We start from the raw sequence: 25,806 nt of genomic DNA, 5'->3' as shown, positions 1-25,806 counted from the left end.
GCTTAAAAAACAACAAAGCTCCGGGAGACGATGGAATAACGACAGAACTTCTGAAAGCCGGCGGTAGACCGATTTTAATAGCACTTCGGAGGCTGTTTAATTCCGTCATACTCGAAGGCACAAGCCCGGAGGCATGGAGCAGAAGTGTAGTGACTTTGTTCTTCAAGAAAGGCAACAAAGCCCTATTGAAGAATTATAGACCCATTGCACTTCTGAGCCATGTGTACAAGCTGTTTTCGAGGGTTATTACGAATCGTCTCGAGCAAAGACTCGACGACTTCCAGCCACCCGAACAAGCCGGGTTCCGAAAAGGCTATAGTACCATAGATCATATACACACGCTTCGGCAGGTTATACAGAAGACCGAGGAGTATAATCTACCTTTATGTCTAGCGTTTGTGGACTATGAGAAAGCCTTTGATTCTATTGAGCTCTGGGCGATGCTTCAATCCCTTCAGCGGTGCCATATAGACTATCGCTATATCGAGGTGTTGAGATGTATGTACAATGCTGCCACAATGTCAGTTCGATTACACGAACATAGCACAAAACCGATCCAGTTGCAAAGGGGCGTGAGACAGGGAGATGTTATTTCTCCGAAACTGTTCACCTGTGCACTGGAAGATGTTTTTAAGCTTGTAGAGTGGAAAAGACTGGGCATTAACGTCAATGGCGAATATATCTCTCATCTACGATTTGCTGATGACATAGTGATTATGGCGGAAACGCTGGAGGAGTTAGGCGAAATGCTCACAGACCTCAATGATGCCTCTAAACAAGTTGGGCTGAAAATGAACATGGACAAGACAAAGGTCATGTCGAACGAACATGTTTCATCATCGCCCGTAACTGTAGGAGGTGTCACCATCGAAGTTGTCGATCAGTATCCCTACCTAGGACAAGTGATCCGATTAGGTAAATCCAACTTCGATAAAGAGGTAGCTCGTAGAATCCAACTCGGATGGGCAGCGTTCGGGAAATTACGACACATCTTCACTGAAAACATACCTCAGTGTCTGAAAACAAAAGTTTTCAATCAGTGCGTTTTGCCAGTGATGACTTACGGAGCCGAGACGTGGTGCTTCACCAAAGGGCTTATCCACAAGCTCAGAGTTGCTCAGCGTGCTATGGAAAGGGCTATGTTAGGCGTGTCCCTGCGAGATAGGATTCGTAATGAAGAAATCCGCAGGAGAACTAAAGTTACCGACATAGCCAAAAGGATTAGCACGCTGAAGTGGCAATGGGCTGGCCACGTAGCCCGCAGAGCCGACGACCGCTGGAGTAGAAAGGTTCTGGAGTGGAGACCCCGTGTCGGCAAACGGCGTGTCGGTCGCCCCCCAACCCGTTGGTCTGATGATCTGCGGAAGGTAGCGGGAAGCCGCTGGATGCAGATGGCGGGTGACCGTTTGGGGTGGCGATCGTTAGGAGAGGCCTATGTCCAACAGTGGACTACAGAAGGCTGAGAGAGAGAGAGAGGTAGTTTATTAATTTCTACAAAAACCATCTCCTATTTTCCTCTTATCTTTTAATATAATATAAAACTTTCCTTGATAGTCTCAAGTCTCAAAAAACATTTTCTTTTAACACATTAAATAGCGCCATCTTTGTTACATACCACTAACTACATGCGTGAATAAAGTTCTAACATACTAACACTCGAATATGTTATTAACGTTAAAGGTGTGGAGGATTATGTATTAGATCATTGATCTCACAAGATGTAATCAGCATCACTCAAGAGATGGAGTTGTACGAGAACGATGGAGTGTAGGATACTTTTAATACCCAACATTTAACACCCATGATCCAAGTACCTGCTTGGGCTAGGGGCACATAATATAATATTATTTATACAGTGGACCGTTATCAGTTCTAGCGGAAAAAGAAAGAAAATAAAACTCGTGCAGATTGCAAATGTACACTCACGAGCAATGAAAAAGTTCCAATGAGAAAATCAGTAAGTAATCAGTAGTAAGTAATTATGTCGTATTATCTCTTGCCTTGTCACACATTACCCCTTTCTTTATACTATCGATTTCCTTTCAATGTGGTTGTCTGGAAGAGATCACTTTTAGTAATAAGTCCGCCGATTGTACTATTTATTTTCTTGTCTATGTTTATGAAACTGTTTCTGTTTGTGTGCAATAAAGAGTATTTATCTTATCTTTATCTTTTATCACCAAATTGCTCCTTGCCATTGCCCGTGAGTGTATTTAAAAAGTGTAAGAAATGTAGCCAAAAATACCTAAAAACACTTTTTTACTTATTAAAGGTTTTTATTAACCAATGTTTACGTTACAAACTGGATAAGAGTTAAAATTATGAAAAAAAAACTGACTGACTCATCATCTCATGAACGCTATGTCTGTCAATCTCCTCCTACAAGGATTGATGATCATTCATTTACTGAAACATTCAAGGCATATAATACAATATAATCTATCTACTAACTAGTAATCTTGAAATCAATCATAACGTATCAATAAAGGTCATAAACATTTAATGATAAATGAATACTACAGCAATTACAATTGAAACGAATCCTCTTCAGCAGCCTTTACTGCAGCGGCGGAGGCGGCGCGGCGGCGGCCTTAATCCGACATCTCTGACCAAAACAAAGCACTATCATAAACAGGATAGAGTTGCATAATCCCAGCATGAATGGGTAGCGCAATCGCGATCGCACGTTTTGGCGGTAAACTGAAGCTGGCTAGTCTCACTCAGCCACGCGCATGCGCCACACGCGCCGCTCGACCCGATGTCATAGACAACGCGAACTTTATTCTTTTGTTTTGGAATGGAAACAGTGAAGAAACTCATTCCACTTTGTACCTTCTTTGACACCCGGTGAATTATGCTTTTCACTGGCACAAAAGAAGTGTTAGTTCTGCTTTAGTAAATTTTGAATTTCGAAAATCCGCTTTGTGAAGGTATTTGTTTTGTGTTTCCTTTTTTCAGGATTAATGGTCAAGTTTGAATGGTATCCGATCGTCTTTTAGTAAGTATTTCAGCACAACCTGAAGATTTATAACAGCATCATTAACTAAATTACTATAAGTATTACTAATTGATTAAATAATGATCCATGCTACCTACTCCGCAACTAAAACACTGAAAATCATGACTGAAAACAACTTAATATAACCACGAAAATGTCACATATGCCTAGATCTGATGATAATAATAATAATTATAAAGTCATTTAAATTTGTATAAATGAGGGAGGAGAAGGAGGAGAGAATTATAAGGGAGGTATATTATAGGCCAATCTGCAAACTTTTACAATCGGCCTAACCCTAAGATTAAACAAATTAATGCAATTAAACGTTTGTGAAATTTTCAGCAATAATAAGCACACAATAGCTTCCAGTAAAATATTTCAGATGTGTTTATTTTATGTCATGCATCATGATGAGTATTAAAACAAGATGGCATTACAGAGCTACAACCTCATAATAAATTGCTTGCACTAATCATCCTCACATTTCTAGGACAGACCTCGTCTTATAATAACCATTTTAATATTCATAAGGTGCATTTAATTGTTTGTCTAAGTGGCCAGTATGTCACTGAGAACATCTACATTAAACCTACTTCATTTAACTTACTAAAGCGACGTTCACATTGATGGAAAACAATTGACTAATTGTAACAGATTAGAAGCGTCCGTAGTCGAGCGGGCCTCAGTAATCGTAACTGATCGCTGAGGTTAAGCAACAACTGACACGGTCAGTCATTGGATGGGTGACCAATTTCAAGTGGTGCTTTTCTGGACGCTTCCGTGCTTCGGACGGCACGTTAAGCCGTGGGTCCCGGTTGCTGCTTCGGCAGCAGTCGTTAAGCCTAGTCAGAGGCCTTCGGGCGACTTGAAAACATCTGACAGTTGGGTTGCCCACTTACCCGACAACTCTCTCAGCACAAGCTTGCTTGTATTGGGGTCCACCAACCCGCACTTGGCCAGCGTGGTGGACTAGGCCTAAACCCTTCCTTGATTGGAAGGAGACCCGTGCCCCAGCAGTGGGGACGTAATGGGTCGTGATGTAACAGATTCTAAATTTGACTAAAATTTTAAGCTACAGTTCTTGAAAAAAAATAGTTCAATTATACCTAATAATCATCATAAGTACTATATAATTATATTGAAAAGTTTTATGTATGTACGTAATGTAGGTAGTAACAAATGCAGTAAAAAATACTGAACAAACTCCAAAATACTTTCACCATCATAAATTCTGCATAATTAGGGCATTCCCACGGGAGACTCTTTTAAAATGATGGGTAAAATTTGCACCATTACTTATACACATTTTGATTGCGATAAATTCAGCATTCAACAATACGGTAAAATATTAAAAAATGATGTTTTTCTAAGCTTTTTTTTTTCGGTAGTTTACACTCTAGGTTCAAGTTAGGTTATGGATAATAGTGAACGCGGCTTTATCAAGTGGCGTGCAGCATGCCATCTTTTCACTTCACTGCACTGTAGTATGAAAAACCTTGTAGGATTCTAATTGGTCAGCTCCGCAAGAGTTCACACTTGACCGCTCCTTCCTATTATACGTGCTGAGTAATTCGGAAGTAGTTACTTAAGTCATTCTAATCAATCAGTTTAATACAACCCATATTTCGCCGATGCTAAACGGTTATGTTATGAACGTGTAATGTGTTACCGAAGTTACTCATTTATTATGGAAATGCGTTGTTGCATTGTTTCGATTAGGTTTTTGTAGCGTGGGTTATAAGCCCGAATTTTGGCTATAAACCTGGAAAATGCTTAGAAAAGTCATGGTTTTTAGTAAGGTGTTCAACAACTTTTCACCTGATTTCCCGATAACAATAGCTAAAGCTTTTTAACATGTACACTGCACCCAATTTTAATCTCTCATTCCCTCCATGCAAAGGTTGTCTGGCAGAGATTTTTGTGATAAGACCGCCTTTTGTACCCTAATTTTGTTACAACTTGTTAATTTTACTATTATTTTTTGGTGTACAAATAAAGTGTATATTATATCTATCTATCTAAAGATAGCATTTAATCAATTGAAAGTAATATCTGTTATCATCTTATCACTATCCTACCAACCAAAGCTCAGACAATATTCCGTTAAATGTAAATTCTAGAAGTTCATTAACACTATTCTGTTTCTCTTATTCAGTTGCAAGTTCAATATCCTCATAATCAACAGAAAAGGCAAGAAGCGAGCTCCATATTAGACAGACCTGTCCACCTTCTTTGAAACTAACACTTATTGCTCGAATTTATTTTTAACGTCTCGTAATATTTAGGATGCTGGTCTGGTCACTGATCCGAGATTTTTGAATTTAACCCCCAAGGAGAGACGAAAGTGCGTATTTGCCATCGTATCCATAGTAACACTCAAATTAACTGATTCGTTTAGATTTTTTATGTTATTTATCAAAAGATAAATTCATAAAATTATTTTACCATACGTTGTGTCATTTTTGCCTTCCGAATCATGAATGTGCGTAAGAAACTCACATCTATCTAGGTAGGTAAAGGTACCTATACAAATAAAAAAATCTTGGGTATCTGTTTTAAAAAACTAACGATAGATCGATAGCCTCACATTATTATAAATGATTATTTGATATCTTTAGCGATAAGTAGTAACACTTTGATAAATCGGGTGATATATAACTTAGTATGACTTTTTGTGTTACAAAGTTAGACCGCGACTTTTATTAATGATATCAATCAATTTACAGACGCATATCTTATCATTATTATCAGTGATATAAAAACACAGAAAGAACATTATGAGCTTTTCCATCCTAATATGTATACAACATGTTAGGATGGAAAAGCTCATAATGTTCTTTGTTTAGCGTTAACAAAATAAAAATAATGTTGACAAGTAAATTAACAGTATATACACATAATGAAAAACAAAAAATGTATAAAACACATAATGTGCATAATGTATGTAATTAATGTATACGAGTAACTAACGTAGCGGCCGAAGTAACAAGTAAACCGCCCGGCGGCACTATTAACTTTTGTACTCACGTCATAATAATAATATCTCACACCTAATACCTACATACTTTATCACTTGCTAATAATAATAATAATTCATTTATTTCGAGTTCCCACGGACTCATAATATAAAACATCAAAATTGCATTTACTTACACATTAAAAATACAATTTTCAGGTTGTTACTATTTTTTTCTAAAATAACACATTGAAATCCATTTACCTAGAAATTCCCACGAAAAAGCCTTTTAAGACTTTGCAAAGCTCTCGGGACAAAGCTACTACTTAGTCACCGGACATCATAAACAAACTGTGGCTAGAGAACGGACCGGTTCGGGGTCACTCTAGCTAACGAAAATCTATCGGAGCGCTCCATGACTATGAAAATGAAAATAGACAGATAGATTTAAGAACAGTTTTATATCCAACCTAGATATAATATACTACAATTAATTTAAGTGAATCCTATTATTGGCCATGTATTTGATATGTACTTGTCACACTAATGTTATCGCTGTTGTTACACTAATGTTATCGCTGTTAAATTCTAATAAATATAAAATAAAATAAATAAATAGATATAAATTTAAGCTGCAGCCCCTGTACTAGGTTAAAACCTACTGCATTAAACGTACCCATTGTATGACAGCTTTCTTTCGGTTGTGTTTTGTAAAGGTAAAGTAACCTTTTTGCACATTAGGCCCCAACAGAAGCTAACACACCGTGCCCACGTGACAAATTGTAAATGCATCTAAACACACTATTGTGTAATTAGTTACCGTTACACTTGAAAACTTCTTCAATATTTTGCAATGGACTATGACAATATGCAGGTAGGTATACATACCTAGGTTGACATTTGGCACACATGCATTAATTTTAGATGTAATTTAAAAATGTGTTGCTCTTGTATTATTTCCTAAAACTATATCTTGTAGCAAACTTTATGTCGATCAAATCTATGGAAACGAAAAACACCTTTTAAAAAATTACGCAAGTAGTCAACTGCATCTGTACACCAACTTCAGATTTATGTATCCTTTGCGGTGTAGAAGAAAACCGCTGCTAGTTATAGTGCAACATGTATTAGGTTTCTGAACCGCGTTTCCTTTCCCTGTCTAAGCGTAGTTTCCTATCTTTACAAATTATGGTAGGTACAATTTTGAAACTCTAGTTAGTGCAACAGCTAAAAAGCAAATACTGATGTCGATTCTGAAGGCAGAAATTCTAAATTTAGAGCTGTCAAAACCTTAATTTCTTTGTTTAAAATTCGACTCTATGATTGTTTCCGTAAATGTCACTTTATGTTAGCAAATTTTTTAGTTTGACAGCGTTAAAATTAGAATTTCTGCCTTCAGAATCGACATCACTATCACACTATTCATAATTAAACCACCTACCTACTAAACCTCGTATCAGCTGAGATGATTCTTGTAACATTTCACAATTTTTCGAAAACTGAGTGAATTCTTTACATTTCATTCGATACGACCCATACAATAAGTCGATAGATAAAATCTATAGAACTTTACTATGGGATCTCTAAAACCGCCAAACTCAAAACGTCTCAATAAGAACACAGGAATCATCTTAGTCTAAACGAGGTATAACCACTGTATGGACAATTTAGGCGGTCCAATCCATCAAATTCTCGCATATTACGTTTACTTGTCATCAATATAAGTGTTTAGTGTATGCAGAAAACGTACACAGTTTCACTATCGTTCAATGTCTTATTGTATACGACACTTTCTATAAATGAGCTTCACCATAGTAAAGTGAATTTAATTACGATTGTCCGTCGCTGCCGTGTTCTGAATGTTAAACGTATGCAGCGTTGGTTTTCGGGAAATTGGATTGCGATTATGAGAATACCGAAAAAGGAGACAGTTCCTTTATTTCGTTTAGAGATGATCCATTGTTTTTTTTATCTAAATACGTGAGATAGGAATCTGATCACTGTAAAAAAGGTTGAAGTTTTTTTCAATATATTATGTATATCATGCACGTCTAAAAAATAGTACGACTATTTTTACAGCTGTAATTTCTGAATATAAAAAAAAAAAACACGCACTCACGCCTTGTACTAATGTACTCCCTTGCGGGGTAGGCAGAGGTGCATTGCTGCACCCACTTTTCGCCAGAGTGTTATGTTAGTCCCAATGTAACAGGGGGCGAGCCTATTGCCATTTTACGGGCACATCCAAGACCCGAGAATATAATTTCTGAATATACCTCGGTAAAAACTGTATCTTTACTCATTCCATTGCCACTCTCAATTAATAATTAAATGCATATTATGTTCATGTTTTCTTATTGAATACTCAAAAAACATTTATTAATAAATTTTTAGATCACTATCTTACATTTTATTATTAGTAATTACAATCTGTTGACAACTAAATTGAATCTACTTAATTTTTCATAACCCAGTAGCACATTAAACTAGTACGTAACTTGTATATTAGCAAGTTGGTTCAATGCCACAGCTCGAGTGCCGAACACCCACGGTAACCTTGCTATGTAGAGCATTGCTAACAGACTCTACCTGTGAGAACTTTCCTAACTCATGGGACCTCTAAGAGCACTAAAGCTTAAATAGATTATGGTTATTGGCAGCTATAAGTACATTATGGTTTAGGTTTAGTTTTTTGGGGCTAAATCTTTAATCTAATTTTATTGGAAACGACATTAATCCGCAAACAAGTGGTGAAAGGTCTACTCATCATATAAATATAACATCGTGGCTATGATATACATATACTCTCGATAAACATGAGTGAAATATATAATTTCTATCTGTAATTAATGACTATTTAACATAACTGTATTATATGAAATGTAATAGCTATATTCATTATTTTCAGGATCTACGCTACTCGTCACTGTGATGAAAGATGTTTACACAAGACCTCCTCTTGCTAATGGTGAGTAACTCAGTTCTGGCATTCAATAAAACATACTTTATAATACTACTAAGAGAATTCGGATGAACCAAGTCAAGTCTCTTCTTCTTCATACGTAAGAAAACAAAAGAAAACACAAATGAAATATCCGTTATTAAAACTTATCTAACTCGGCGTCGAAGTAGGCGTCGGAAACAATCATTTTCAATTTAGCAATTAATTTATTCTCAATGATCCGGTGAGCAGTAAATTTTTTACAACTTACATACGCAGCTATCTGCTTGCTACTACTGACATCGCCGTCGGCCACTCAACATGTTGCAACTGTGAAGTATTATCAAACAAAATGAATTTCACTTTTTACTGTTTAGTCATCCTTTATTGTATTCTTCCAAATGTCTATTCGGTAAGCTTACAGTTTATATGGTTAGTTATTACATAATAAGTTAATGATTCTGATCAATTGATCATTAAAACTTCACAACTACATAAAATACTCTTCATTTTCAGGTTTACAATAGGGAAGTAGTGTGCGTAATTGATCAGGTATTTAAACATGTCTGGTTATCTTTTTGATAGGCACCTCTTATTTAATCATGTCAATTTCACTTAATATGACTACTAATGTGAACAAATCTTTCATCACGATTTAGTACCTATATAAAATCAAAATAAACGAGCTAAAAACGTAAACATAAATCTAATTACAGGGTCAAGAGCCACAGTGTGAAACTAAGCCTTTAGTGTCACGTCGGAACATAGACATAGACCCAGGAACCCCCTGGCATGACGTCTACATTCCCCGCGAGAATGCCCTATTCTACAACTGCACCAACGCTCGGGGGTGCCAGCAGTTCAAACTATACTCCTTAACACAAATAGTAGCGCCCACCTTCGATCTCAAACAATGTTACGTTGTAAAATCAGTCGATTACCAATGTGAATCGATCAGATACAATCACTTGAAGAACATCGATAAATTACTTTTCCTATCTAAGAACATAGTGGACAAGTCTTTCTATTTAGTCGATTGTTTAGTCTATTCGGACAGTTATCGCGTTTGCACAAAGAATAAAGACGCAAGATCTTACGCGGAACTCATTGACGTGGCTGAAAGAGCTCGGAGAAGTGATCAGAACGTTCTGTCGCAAGATGAGTTTCTCTGTGAAGAAGATAACTTGCATTACGTGACATGCGATTTGAACGCCTATGTGCCTCACACAAAGGGTCTGAACTATACGACTAAAACCGTCAGTGACCAAGTCCTGCTAAAGACAGATGACAGGATTGTTCAGCTTAAGTTCTCTTGTATCGATAATTGGTGCGGTTTCATCGGTCCAGTTCTAGACCGAGCCAGACGTAAAGAAGAGCCCGGAGGTACTAAATACAGATGCTTATACAGCCAAGGGCAGCAAGTTTGTAAAGTCATTGTGAAAAAGAAAAGGCCTGGTTATTTTGATGTTGAATAGATTTACAAGTACCTAAATTGACTTTCTTTACCTAGACTTTTAGGTCTAGTAATTAAGTATTTAGTCTTATTTGAATAACTTTATACGAAGGATATGATGTAATATGCGTAGAGCTGGTTTAGTGGAAGTCAGGAAGGGCGGCGCCTGATGCGAGATGTGAGCAGCTGTTGTTCGCATCTCGAGAGTGAAAGTGAACCGGCGAACTGATCGTCGATAAAACAATAACGAATAACCATTCACACCGAATGAAGCAATAAAACTGGAATTACATTTTGTTTACTTTGATAACTGGTATGAAGCCTCAAAATTAAAAATAATGCTCTTTAAAAACAATTTAACAGAACATAGGTACCTAATAATGGCATTGCAGTTTTCAGTTGTTTGAGATTATAGTGCTTCAAATAAAACCTTCATTACCTACATACCTACCTACTACCTACATACGTAGGAAGCATATTTTTTACACCTTGGGCTTTGTCTTCCACCGCCGATTTTGTTACAATGTAGGCTGTTGCAATATGTATTATATATAATAAATAAAACTATTCATGAAATTAATTGCATTTCATTAACACAAGCAACTACAACGTTTAACACTTTAGCTTCGCGTCGAAGTAAATATTAGCGCCTACTCAACCCAATTAAGTGGAGCTCGAGTTGAGAAAAAACCAAACAATGACTTCTCAAGAGCGACTTGCACAAATCGCGGTTAATATCTGGCGCCGACGGCAGGGGCGTATTTAAAGATTGCGCGCCCTGGGCTCCTGTAGTTTTCCGCCCCATCAAGGAATGAAAGATAACAAAAAGAGCAGTGTTTAGTACCTACCGACCTACATAATATATGTATAAGAACATTGTGGTGATAGATTTGCATAAATAATGATATCTTTTGAACAAAAAAATAGAATTTTCTGGATAGAGTACATTTCAGAACGTTTAGAAATAAATTTGTGCAAGGCGACTGAGTGAGGCAATTTTTTTTCAAAAAAAGTATACTATTCCACCGGTTCAGAAAAGAACAAAGGCCGGCTTTCTTACTTTAAAAATCCAGCACTGGTCGTTACCAAAATACCTCGGAGTGACCCTGGATAGATCCCTCACGTACAAAACCCACTGCCAAGAAGAAAGTCAGCTCCCGAAACAACCTTCTGCGACCGCTTACGTCTACCAGCTGAGTCGCCTCTCCGCAAATTCTACGAACAAGTAGCCTAGCACTGGTTCTCAGCTGCCGAATTTGCCTGCCCCATATGGGCAAGGTCCGCGCATGCTAGAGAAGTAGATTTTGCTCTTAACGACACAGTTCGTATAGTAACGGGATGCCTCAAACCGACACCGCTCTACAAAATCTACTCTCTGGCTGGGATAGCACCCCCTAGCATACGGCGAAAAGTGGCATGTTCTGTTGAGAAAGCCAAACAAGAATGCGACTCCAGACATCCACTTAACTCACATACTGCCACACCTTCCCGCCTAAAGAGCCGCAAAGCGTTCCTAAATAGTGAGGTGTCCTTAATGGATGAAAACCCACAAAACGCAAGGCTAAGGCTCTGGGAGGAAAAGCAGCCCCATGATCCTTTCCTACCTCTTGAGGAAAAACTTGCTCCCGGTAACAGTCTTCCCTGGCACATTTGGAAGACTCTAAATCGGTTGCGAGCAGAGGTATGCTGCTGCAAGGACAATATTTGCAAGTGGGGCTATACCGTTGGTACCAACCTATGCGACTGTGGCACTGGCACCGCCCCCCAGACTATAGAGCATTTACTCTCCTGTCCCCTGTGCCCTACCACCACCACTCCACTCGGGAAGACTTACTCCAGGCCAACCAGAATGCTACTATCAAAGTTGCTTCTTTTTGGTCTGGACAAATTAAAAAAATCGCATGTTCACTGACACGAAAGAAGAAGTGTAGAGTACCTACCGACCTACATCAATGTAAAAGAACATTCGGCTATGCCATTTCAAAACCTAGTAAGCGCCAACTTTAAAAAAAAACGGGTCTTTGATTTATACATTATTTTAAGCGATTGCGCACAAAACTGCATTTTCAGAATATCAAATAACCGCTTAGAAACGAAAATAAAAATTCTTAAAACCTAGTAACTCCACCCTGCGATATCAAAAATGCCACGAAAACCATTTTAAAACATAGTAAGAGCCACCAACCATTTTAAAACATACTCGTAGTAAGTGGAAATGACTTACTGTGTTTTAAAATGGTCAATGGCTCATACTAGGTTTTGAAATGGTCAGCAAAGGTAAATTTTCGCCCGTTAATTTTAGGAAGTCACAAATGGCATACTTACATTATTACAAAAACTTTTTTCGAAAAAAAATATCAGATATTTCAGAACCTGTATCTTTGAACCAATGAGACCTAGCGAGTTGAATTAAAAGTAGAACATAAGGAAATTTTGTCTTCATTATAAAAGCCATAGAGACCTTTCTCGTCAGAACCTTTCTACTAGCCCTATTTTGCATAAACCAAAAAAAAACTCAAACATAGTAAACTAATTTTAGCTCAAAATTTAGGAAATATTGTCTAATTTATTTTTATTTATTAAGATAATTTCAAAATACAATCATGCAAAAAAAAAATATATATAAAAATTCAAACAATAAATAATCCACAACATGCTTCGTCAATATAAAAATAAAAACATAGATTTTTCTGTAATATACATTATACATCGTCTAATTCAGCAGTTCTAAGGCAGCCATAAATAATATTCATGTCAGACATGCCTTCTTAATATGGCGATTTAGTTAATATAGATAAAACAAAAAAAAACAAACTTAAAAATATGCCGGTATTTCAGCTATTACTTATAGTGCGGTCGTGTAAAAGTGCTGCAAAATTTAATTTATAGGTATTATGTGAAGGATCCCAAACATATAAAAAATGAAAAAACATATAAATTATAACGTAATTATTGCAATTTCAATATACTTAACTTGTCTTAAATTACACAATAATGGCTCTTACTAGGTTATGAAATGATCAGTGAGGGCGGTTTTAGGGTGAGAAAACCATTTAAAACCTAGTTAGTGTTTTCTTTTGTGCATTACAGCAACAATATTAGTCATATTTAAATGTATGTAATTGTATTAAATGTATGTATGTATTGTATGTAAAGCCTTGGTTCTGACGCTTCTTTTAAGCTTACATTCGTTGAGATATGTTTCATAGTTTTACCAGGGCATTGAAATGAAGGGACAAAAACGTTTTTTGGCTCTCCTGAAAATTTTGTCTCTTGGCTGTTACTGTTTTTTGAAATGGCACAGCCGCATTGTGGTGATAGCTTTGCATAGATAATGGTATCCACTGAGCAAGATGATATTTAACTTCCGAAAAAAAAAAAGATTTTTCTGGATATCTAGTTCATTTTAGAACGTTTAGAAATAAACTTGTGCAGGATGACTGAGTGTGGCATTTTTTTTTCTTTAGATTTCCTCCAAAAAATATCGAGGCGGATTTTTTTTTGACTACATTTCGTACTTTTAATAAAATTTCTCAAAACATGAAATCAATTTGTGGAAAGATGGCTCTGGGCCGTTCTAGGCTTACGTCCTAAAATATTGTTCTGTGTTTTTTTAATCCTCCAACCTAAAGTCTAAGGGCGGCCTACCGGCCGCCCCTGGGGCGCCCTTCGCCGCCTGCCGCCCCGGGCTGTAGCCCTTTTAGCCCTAGGGTAAATACGCCCCTGGCCGACGGTCGCGGCGGTGTATGCTCGGAAGTTGGACATTCAATTCTGCCGTGTCATTGGAAAATAATATTATATAGTGCAATATTATGTACTCCAACGTATACAACTAATGTAATTAATATAATTATTGATGTCTCAAAAGCAGATCTAAATTTTTTTAATATGTTTTAATTTTTGGCACCAATTTCGGGTTGCATATTTTTTGTATATTCTATGAGAATAACTTTTTTGCATCTACGTACTGAGATTGAGCTCTAAGACAAGTTACAACACCATTCTAAGAACATAAAGATTTATTTCCTTTGACTGTCTAAACGTCGGATACAGAGTTGTAGCTCATAATCCTTGATGCAAAGCCAGCGGTTGCGAACAGCATCGTGTGTACATTTTGGCCAAAACACATGACTCACAAAATTGTTTCACAATAGCGTAATCCAAGTCCGTAGGACGACAAGTACTGAAGGCCAGGGTGACGCGTGGGCTCTCCGGGAGATTGGCAAAAACGATGCTAGACCTTATAGGGCTTAGGCTTTAGACGTAAGAAACTTGTTTTTTATACCTTAAAATAAATTAATTCATGCATAATGTCAGTAGTTAGTGATTTAATTCAAACGAATCTATTGGGTATCTTTTGGCCACTTGTCACCACATCCATCTTATGACAAAGGACGTAGCAGGGTGCTCATAAGTATCACATTAAGCGGAACAAAAGAGGCCTACTTTAAACTTGTAAGGGTGTTATGAAATAGTAAAAATAAAGGACACAGATAAGCATAGGATGCATGCAAGACCGCTTAATAGTAATATTATTCCGCCTGTAACGAAGTTAAGTAAGTACATAAATGTCATACATTGCGTCGCTGGTGTATATTGAAGCAGGGCAGTGCCGGCCGGTATCGTAAGACAAAGCGAATGTGGAGCAAGCGGCCGGCCGATTTGTGCCTTTCGTAATGCACGAATCTCTTGAGAGTTGCCCAGGGCTGCCACACGATGCACTCGATGACTCGTTGATAGTAATGATGATAATAATTTTACAGCGTCAGTATTATTGAATTGGAAGCTATTTTGAGTACGAATAGAAAGAAAATCATAAAAAAAACAGGTAAGTAGAAATGCACGTTATGAGTTTTTTGCTTGTGCATTTGTATATTTTGTTCATGAATAGTACTAAAACAATAAATATCTAAAGTTTCTTGCAATAACCATGAGTTGGTGAAAAATGGCAGCCCTAGTATCTGAAAGGCTATAGACTAACCAGCAATGTTGTGAAAAACAGTATCTTATTAGTATAGTATGGACGTCGAGGATAGTAAAATGCTCCAGATAGTTTGAATATAAATCTTTTGTTTTATTCGTAAAAAAACATTTTCTTGAGTGTAAGGTGAAATATTGCAGAGTTATCAAAATGCAATACCTACGTACTTTTAATGTAACTGGATAGAAATTTGGCGAGCCCAGCAGTTCTCCTAAACTTCTTGTTTTGCCAAATAAGAGTAAATCTTAAAGCTGTGGATTTAAGCCATAAATTTATATGGATGACGTTTCTTAAATCGAGATTTGACACTAAATCTCGATTTAATAATATGTTTGTGCAAGTGGTTCTTAGCTCTTCACTATAAAGTATCGTTACTCTGATACGATTGTACTGGACCAGCGTAGGAATTGACCATTAGGATACACCCACTAATTTTGCTAGAAACTCGTATCTCATATTATACCGATAGTCAAGTACTTGCTAATACATCTGTAGCCTAGTTGCCAAACCAAGTGATTTCGACAGGCTAGAAACTATCGAATCTTAAAGTGCGATTGAGTCTATGAAATTTATTACACTAATATTCTGGTTCCTAGTTAGTTGTTCAAGCACTTGCCATTTGTTTTTTCTTCTGAAATATGAAAAAGTACTTTAATTAGTAGAGGAAAAAAGTAAATTCCAAGGAGAATTTATGCTCGGTGTGAAATGTTTGAACAAAAAAGGCTCCTTGAATTGAAGACATGAAATGTTAAGAAGGTGAAATTGAAATGCTGCTAAAAACAGAAATAACATAGAAGAAATACAGGATGTGTGAAGTTATGTACTCCCGTGAAATATTTTTCATTTACATTATACAAAAGGTATGTTAAACGCTTTATAAGCTTTGATTACATCAAACCGCCTAATTACACACATCTCACGTCGTTCCAAGTTTTCCTTACTCCATTTATGGTTCAAATTATATAACATTAAAACATTGCTGTCTAACTAATCAACCGGATGATGTCAATAAATCATTATGCTTTCTGTTCAGTTTCAACAGACTAAAACCAGAACTTGTGCCATGTTTTATTTTATTTCATCATCATCATCATCACAACTCATCACGTCCTTACTGCTTGGGGACAGGTCTCTTTCTAATGAAGGAAGGGTACTACTCCTACTCCACCATGCGGGCCAGTATGGGTATTCAACCTATGTATACTACTTACTACTATTACAACTTTTTTGTGAACACTGGGGAAATTTTATAACTATAGCCAACAAAAATTGTTTAATGCACATCTTCTGACTGCACTTGCCACACAAATAAACCGTTTAAGCGGCAGATTTTTGTTGTAAACTTATGTACCTATTACAATATGTTTTTGGAAAATAAACGAAATAATAATAATTATACTTCAGGCGATTTTAAGCTTTAAGGTAGAGTCCAGCCGTTTCCACAATATTACCTGCGATCTGTGGCAATATTGCGTGCTGGCATAATGCGATTGCTACAAATATCAGTCAATAGTATCTACGGCTTTGATCACAGATAACAATGTTTGATGCGGGGACGTTTTAACGAAGGCATAATGTAATTTAAAATATGCACAAGAGTTTCCAATACATCTTCTACTAAGTAACTTATAAATTATTAGATTACAATTTTGTTTGTGTATAGTGTTTTTTGTCACACATAAAAGGATATGGTACACATTATTTATGTACCATTCGAAAATGTATAATGATAACCATTAGCTATCTTTATCTCAACAAAATTTGTTATAATTTTCGTATCCTCTTTAAAATAAGTAAATTTTACACATTGACCTCTGGCTATATAAATGTTAAATTTATTGCTTTTAAATTCCACTGTGTACCTAATGACCTGTAACCCGTAACGCAACGAACTGCGATCTATTCTATTCTATTCTATTCTCTGTGGGGGTGTCAGTACCTGCACCTGGCTCTCTCGAATGGAACCTTTGTGCATATCCCCAAGGTCTAAACTGCCTTCCTAAGCTTGGACCATTTCCCACCACGCTGGTCCACTGCAGGTTGGTGGGTTCACATATCTAGATGTGCGAAATCTAGATATGCAGGTTTCCTCACGATGTTTTCCTTCACCGTAATAGCGATGGTATACATTGTACTTAAATTCAGAAAAGAACTCATTGGTACATGTCAGCGCCGGGATTCGAACCCGCATCTCTTGCGTGAGAAGCGGGCGCTTACCCGACTGAGCTACCACCGCTCATGAACTGCGATCAAATCATTAATTTTTTCACTTGAAAGTCGCGGGAGCGCAAAAAAGCATGCACTTGAAACTTAGTGAGTGACCCTCCGGCGATCGGTACCGATGACCGCGGATGTCGGTCAAGGCCAAGCGTAAGCCGACAACTCCCGATTGTTACCGAAATTCACCGAAGCGAAGCCGATATCGATCAACTTTTACTTTTTGGCGCAACGGGGCGGGCGGCACTGTGCAAAATAATTCAATAACAAAATATTTATGTATTGGTTGTTATAGTTAGGTAATTATTATTTTAGATTTTTTTAGTAATTGATGGGATTTCTGAATAACTAAATACATGATTAGTGAGTAAACTCATCAAACAGGGGTCAGATATCAAAGAACTTTGACGCGCGTTGATGTCTTTTGTATGAAATAAACTGTAAACTCCTAATTACAGTGTAATTAGTAGTTGTAAAAAATAAATTATGTATCATATATCTTTTTACATAGCATGTAAGGATAGTTATCAATTTCTTGAATATTTTATTATGAGTATCTTACACACACAAAATGACATATAACAGCAATAGAATTATTATTTATACAGTGGACATCTAAAATTCAAAAATCACTCTTTAAAATGCACTTTAACAAATCATAATTGAACCACGGCACAAATTATGAAGTGTTACGCTTAGCGAGTTCCCTTGTACATAATATACTTGTGTATTATTAGTGACACGCAAAATACATGAAGGTCTAAGGCAAGCGCATCTAAGAGTGACTTGCATTGTGCGCGCAAGTCACGATCCTGCGTGCTTTTCCTATTGTCATGTTACCAGCCAGTCTATCTCTGTCCAAATCAACGGAATATTAATGTATGGCACCTGCTCTATCTTCTATTAAGTTTATTGTGACTCGTGCCTTTACTAATCTCTTAGGACGACATGCACAAACATATTAAATCTAGATTTATTGTGAAATCGCGATTTAAGAAACGTCAATCTATATAAATGTATGGCTTAAATCGAGATTTAACATTAAATCTAGATTTAATATGGCCTATAGTATATACGGCATGGTGTAATATGTTCCATGACAGGTAGGTACATAAGTGTACAATTAATAATTCATGTATGGTTTCGATTTACTAAGGTAAACATCAGTTAATGTCTGTAATACGGTATGATAAAAAATACATTTTCCCTCAAGGATTACCGACAATAGCTTAATCAGACAAGGTTCCTGAATTACCCACGTGCGATCAAACTTGGCATGACACCTGCGATCCATCTCCGCCCACATCGCAGTAACTAGATACTGTAAGTGTAGGCTAATTTCAATTCAAACTCAGTGCCATGAAGATTGCTACTTATTGATTTGAATTTACTAATTATGATCGAGTACAAAACAAGCACTCTTCTATGAAAAATATCAAACATCGTGCATAAGTCACTAAATCCGCGAATCGAAAAGTAAATTATCTATAAATCAATTAAAACACATAATATACAGAAGGATTTTAATAACACTGCACAACACCTAACCACTGCATATAAACGTAATCGATCCATACATAATCATAATATGACGGAACATTACCAAATACTTTCGGCACGTGAGCGAGTACAATTAATGCTGTTTATTATCAACTATTTAAACTAGCAACTTTACTTTAACTGTAACCGCAGTTTGGGACCTATTATAATAAAATTTAAAAAAACCTGTAAAATATGACATACAGATAGGATGTTATATAATCTTTAGGCTGTTTTGTCCCGGAATTTCCACGAGAAACCCTGAAAACCAGTGTGAATTCGGAATGACTTTTATAGTATACCTACCTATACTCTTCGGAAGCTTTACGAAAAACCCTTTCAAGACATCCATCAAATCTTGTGATATCGTGATACTATTTTACTAAAAAAATATACAAATGTTACGTATATGGAACGGGCCCCAGGCGACAGACGAAACCACATAGTTTTGCAACACGAAGTAAAAAAAACTCGTTCAAGTTAACCACCATGTTTTGATTTTGGGCTAATCGATGCGTTTTCGAAAGAAACACCAGTAGGTCACATCTCGTAACCTGACAAACACATAAATGATTTATAGATTTTATCGGCAACTGTGCATCCACCCACTTTTAAAACGTCTGGCCCTAGCCTGATACTGTTTTATTATGGGTGTCTGGTATCCTAGTAAATTTAATACATGTATTTTCCGGGTCAATGTAATGCATATGATAATAAAGCATTAGTGCTAGATAAACATATAGGATGTTAATTCTAATTAATGGCGTGTTTGGTGTCATGAATAGTTTTAAATAATGTTGTGAGTCATATTTTCTGGGAGTGTCCTTTTCTCTTTTTGTCGGAATAACTAATTTAATACCTTTTTCATAAAAGCGCTTCAGCATGACAAAATAGAATGAATCGATGGACATATTATAATACTGATGTATCCTCAGGCGTTCGATATTAAATACAGGTTAGGTTTTAATTTGCCACTCCTAAAGTGTAAAAATTAGCTTTTTTAGCTTTATGCAAATCTTAACATACTTTCCCACTAGTTAATAGACAGAAATTGTGTTAATGGCGTATTTCAATAATATCGATGAGAAATAACATCAGCGTTATTTTCATTGTGACAATTATTTAAATAAGTATAAATAAGATATCACCTATTCAGTTGTAACATTGAAGTTTAGTTAACAATAGTTTGATAACTATTTGGTTTGTTTAGTAATTCAATAACTAACGAAGGCACATCTATTACTTACCACATGCAACATTTGCACTGCACATAGGTATAATTTAACATCTTCCATTTAGGTATTTAATGTAGGATTCACTTTTACAGTTGCTAAGTACTCCTATCTCTAAATAGATTTGAAAAATGGCCACTACATTCTTTCGCTCTGCATGTTACATGAGGCACAAGGCTGAACAAGTGTAAAAGCATTTCAATGTCATATTACAATTAGATGTATTATCGTGATCATGAACCCATTTGGTGCGTGCTAAAAAGTATGAGACAAATTCTAACTAACTACTTATTACGTCGTGGTCAATGGAGGTCAGAACATGAACCTACCAAAAGATAAACGAAAAATATTTTTTAAGACAAAACTCATTTCATAATATATACAAGTTTTAAACAATTATTTAAGTATTAAATGATTTAATTGCTGAAGGTATGAATGAAGGATATACTTGTATATTTCTCTTATTAGATAAATTACCAAAAAAAATTCATTCAAATGTCTCGTATCACAAAACTGAGACAATTCACAACATTCGCCAAACTTATCATTTCTTAAATACTATCTTCACAATCTTTTGAACTAAGAGATAGGTCTGTACCGCGGGTGTTTCCCACAAGGTTCGATCCTGTAGCCACGACCCGCGGGTCACGACGCCGTTACGTAAGGAAGTCGCGACGTTTGACGACATGGACTTGGACCTTCCCGTGCAGTGTTGTGGTTGTGTTTTGTAGTTTCGGCCTTTCGGTTTTTTGACTGGTTGGTAAAATCATGGGTGTTATGGGACTATCGCCTTTGAAATTATCGCTTCGGCTGTCTTTGGAACTGGAGTTCTGGAAACAGTTCCAAACAAGTATTTTTCATTTCCATACAAGTACCTAGTTTTATTTACTTTTATGGGACTGGTTCCATACAGGTAATGAACGTTTTCGATATGCCGTGTATGGAACTGAAGTAGAGACACTCGAGGAAAATACAAAATCCATTGCAAACGTAGGTATAATAAAACCAGCCGAAAAGAGTATAATGTAAACATACACAAAGTGGACGCAGCCATCACTAGGCGTGGGTGAAAGTTACCGACTCGCCCTTACAGCGCCCGTTTTGGTAACTCGATTACACCAAACAAGAAAAATCTGCAAATTAAATCTTGTTCTTGTTACTTCTTTGTGTTGTAAGATTGGTACTCCTTATAAATCCCCTCACAAAGTTGTTGTCTGGAATGAAAACCTCCGCTTCGTATAATTTGATACAATAAAATTGTCCGTAAATACTTAACCGACAAACTAATTTTACTCAATTATCTATGACTAACTTAATCATGCGGTTTAATATTCCACAACAGTAACATGATGTAATCGCAATGATATGGAAGCTTTTATAACTACCGAAACAAATAACTCATCAATTATTTATTTTCGATTTATAATCGTCATAGTACGACTATAGACATATAATACATCCATCATTGTAATTACGGGTGTGGAATGCAGAAACGATACTCATACAAATACCGATGTCGAGCGACTCTGTAACTAGACATGTCATAGACGACATTGTTTTTAATCCAGTCAGCTCTGAGTAGAAAGTGCGCATGCGCCACATATTTAGGAACATGTCAAACTGTCGCAGTTGTGTAACCCGTTGCGTCACTGTAACGTCCAATAAAAATGGAGTCCGCTCGGACTTCCGATTGGAGCTGTCGACGTATGTAGATGCGCGCGCGCTTCACTTATCAACGTAACGAGTTACGAGACAATTTTGTTTGTTAATTCACCAAATTAAGTAAAAAGTTCGAATTCCCTAAATATTGTGCCCGAGACATGCATAATATGTCTATGTTAATATTTGTATTCCAAAATAGTTCGTAGTTAGAAATACATAATATAAGTTACCATTAAGTACTACGTTACTGTAGTTTTATTTAAAAAAATGTAATATTCTAGCTTTTAAAATTTTATTTACTTAATTTATGTTGATTTTGATACGTATGATTATGTAGAGAGTGAAGTTTGATAATGATGTCTAGACATAATCTCGACTTGTTGACAAAACCTAGATCGAGCGTGCAAGAATAAGTTAGCAACTGCTAACCGGACGTGAGTTTGTGACTGACTACTGACCCAAAATCTAAGTACACAAGGCTGCATTCTGCAAGGTTCATGAATAATTCCGTACTCGTCCAAAATAAATAAGAGCACTTTTTTTTTATTAAATCTGCTTTATATTGCTTACAACATAACTGAGGTTAAAAATGACTGAAAATTATACAGGGTGGCCCAAAGAGTGACGTCCAAAGGAAAATGTTTGATTCCTTAGGTCAAGGGGTAGCCAAATCACCCCCATGTATGTTCAGCAATTTTTAGTAGTTTAGGAGTTATGATTTTTTTTCCAATTTTTCTACGAAAATCGACCTCAGTGGATTAATTATGTTTTATTATTTTTTGTATAACTTTTTTAAAGCATTTTTTATTTTTGTGTCATCCTCTTAAGTTGTTCTTTTAACCATAAAAGTTTCAGCTTCCTAGCTGTAATGTAAGTTAGTTATTTTTTTATCGAAAGTTCGAATTATATCATCGAGCTAGACTGCTCTGAATTTTCTACTTGAAATTAAAAATGGAAAAAGATATTCTCATGGTGCCTTATTAATTTTAAAAACTCCGCAAGGTTCCAAAATTACATAAAAATAAAAATAAACGATTGCTTCATAGGGTATTATTTGCAGAAAAAAGCCTTCAAAGGTACCTGGGTGGAAATTACCTAATTAGTAAATTGTTTCAGAAAGTTGAAATATTCCTGTTATGTCATTACTAAGGACTAATTAAGTTAGAAAATGTATCAAATTAAAGAAAAAATTAAATTATTTACTTTTTTTTTATTTAAGTTACATTTTTGAATGTAAATTCTTAGAAAAATGTTTTAGTCTGAGTAGTAAGATTTATGAGATAATTTTATTATTAATAATAAGTAAATAAACTCTAATAATTATTTTACACATTTACTCACAATAAATTTTCAAAATGGCGACCTCCCATAGCAATACACAACCTACATCTACGCAAGAAATTTTCTTGCGTAGATGTAGGTTGTGTATAAGGCTTTTTTCTGCAAATAATACCCTATTAAGCAATAGTTTATTTTTATTTTTATGTAATTATGGAACCTTGCGAAGTTTTTAAAATTAATAAGGGACCATGAGAATATCTTTTTCCATTTTTAATTTCAAGTAGAAAATTCAGAGCAGTCCCCAAGTAACATTTCATTCGAGCTTAGGTTGTAAGAAATGCCTTTAGGTTTTATAAGGGTTGTGAAAAGGTTAATGCTTTGCTATCTGGTCATATTGAGTACTTGAGAATGATTACTAAGTCCTAAAACTAATTGTTTACTAATACAACCTTGGAGCTGCTGATAAGAGTTTATATTAACGTTATTTTAACATGTATTTCAAGAGCATATAGTTCTAGGATCTTGTAGTTGTCGTAGACTCCTGAAAAAGTTCTAGAAAAGCTAGCATTATGCTAAAGTGAGAGCTTAAGGTTAAATTTTTAACGTTGATACAACCATAAAGTTATGGAATATTGAAATCACTTATAAGTATTTTTAAAAACCTATCTGAAACCTTTAGGTTGATGAGAGTTGTCTAGGCAAACAAATTAGGACTACTTGGTGAAAACCAAAATCATTAAGCACTGGCTATAAGCTAAAGGCATGATTTAAGTCATTCAAGAATATTTTAAAGCTTTAGAGGCATCCTCAAAATATGTTTAATGCTTTTTAGTAATTTCCTAACGGCCGCCATATTTTTTCACTGAAATAAAAAAAAATACTCGGCAAAAAGATACATTTTAATTAATTAGGGGAAAATTCAGCAGCGTTTGCTATACTATTCCAAATATATGTTTTTTATATAGACAGTACTTTTATTTCTAATATAACTTTACACCAAACATAAAATATTATCTATTTTTTTAAATTAAAATATCTTCAAATTTATTATTTACAAAAGGCCCGTCACTTATACAGAACTATTATCCGAAAGTATCACAATAAAGTGCTAGTCGCACAAGGTTTTCATATTTCCTGACTTCAGCCTAACTACTTACTATATTTTTTATTAATACAACACTTACAAGTTAGCCATTTTGAGTCTTGGAAAGTGTCAGGTAATGGCGCCATTTATTATAATTATTATAAAATCTTACACAGAAACATTTTAAAACCCGAGAGTATTGGAAAGGCATTACAAATATCCATCAAATGTGTTACAAGTTATAGTAGAGTTACATCCAGGACTAATTTAGAACTTAAAAGCTGTCTTCCAAGGTTATGTTAACGTTAAATTGAGGTTGTGAAGGTTTTATTTAGGTTCTGTGTTATTAGTTCAAAAGGTTCTGGGTTTGAGCTATAGGTTTTGCTGTAGCTCTCAGAAAGGTTCTAAAACGTGGGCCCTTTTTGCACTCAGGAGGTTAATATAAGGTTAATATAAGGTTATCGAGCCTTCTAAGTCTCACGAGTTGATTTCCATACAAAGGTTCTAGAACCTTTTCAAAACCTTTCTAAAACCAAAAATGTTACTTGGGTCTTGCTCGATGATATAATTCGAACTTTCGATAAAAAAATTACTAACTTACATTACAGCTAGGAAGCTGAAACTTTTATGGTTAAAAGAACAACTTAAGAGGATGACACAAAAATAAAAAATGCTTTAAAAAAGTTATACAAAAAATAATAAAACATAATTAATCCACTGAGGTCGATTTTCGTAGAAAAATTGGAAAAAAAATCATAACTCCTAAACTACTAAAAATTGCTGAACATACATGGGGGTGATTTGGCTACCCCTTGACCTAAGGAATCAAACATTTTCCTTTGGACGTCACTCTTTGGGCCACCCTGTATAATACTAGCTGTTCCCGCGCGCTTCGCTTCGCATTAAAAAGTTTTCCCGTGGGAATTCGGGGATAAAAAGTTGCCTATGTTCTTTCCCTGGGTCTAGACTATATGTATACCAAATTTCATTCAAATCCGTTCAGTAGTTTTGGCGTGAAAGAGTAACAGAAAGACAGACAGACACAGTTACTTTCGCATTTATAATATTAGTTAGGATAATATGGCATATAATAGGCAAAATAACTTATGACAACTTTAGGAACCGAAAAACCCAAGGTTTTTGCTCCCTCAACATCATCTCTACTCACGACATATCTCGAGATACATACCTACAATATTTAGATTTATGTCGTCTGTAAGGAATTTTCGCTAACTCGACAGTAAGTGAAAAATGAAAAAATTGCCCCCTGCTCTGCGTTTTCAAACCCATCGTAGCTGTTATCTATATTTACGTACATCCAGTATGTACCTACCTAAAAGCTCGTTAAGAAAACATGTTACTAAAAGTTTTTGTTTATAATATTTACTCTAAAAAGCAATTAACTATAAGTACTTAGCCAATGGAGTTACGTATTTCATTGCTCCCAGACAGTCAATTA

The 25,806-nt window shown here is 35.8% G+C and overlaps 1 protein-coding gene across 1 annotated transcript in view; it reads left to right on the top strand.

The window, feature by feature from the left end:
- The first annotated feature begins 2,702 nt into the window (after positions 1–2,702).
- Positions 2,703–25,806, top strand: part of LOC105398771 (DNA-directed RNA polymerase II subunit RPB1) — a 37,912-nt gene continuing 14,808 nt past the window's right edge. The window contains exons 1-2 of the mRNA XM_048629007.1: positions 2,703–2,998; positions 8,866–8,925. Coding sequence (XP_048484964.1) covers positions 8,896–8,925 — 30 coding nt within the window. The 5' untranslated portion in view covers positions 2,703–2,998; positions 8,866–8,895. The remainder of the gene's footprint in view (positions 2,999–8,865; positions 8,926–25,806) is intronic.

This window comes from Plutella xylostella, chromosome 22, assembly GCF_932276165.1.
Source record: "Plutella xylostella chromosome 22, ilPluXylo3.1, whole genome shotgun sequence".
In the NCBI taxonomy this organism is placed as follows: Eukaryota; Metazoa; Arthropoda; class Insecta; order Lepidoptera; family Plutellidae; genus Plutella; species Plutella xylostella.
This window is presented reverse-complemented; position numbering and strand designations above follow the sequence as displayed.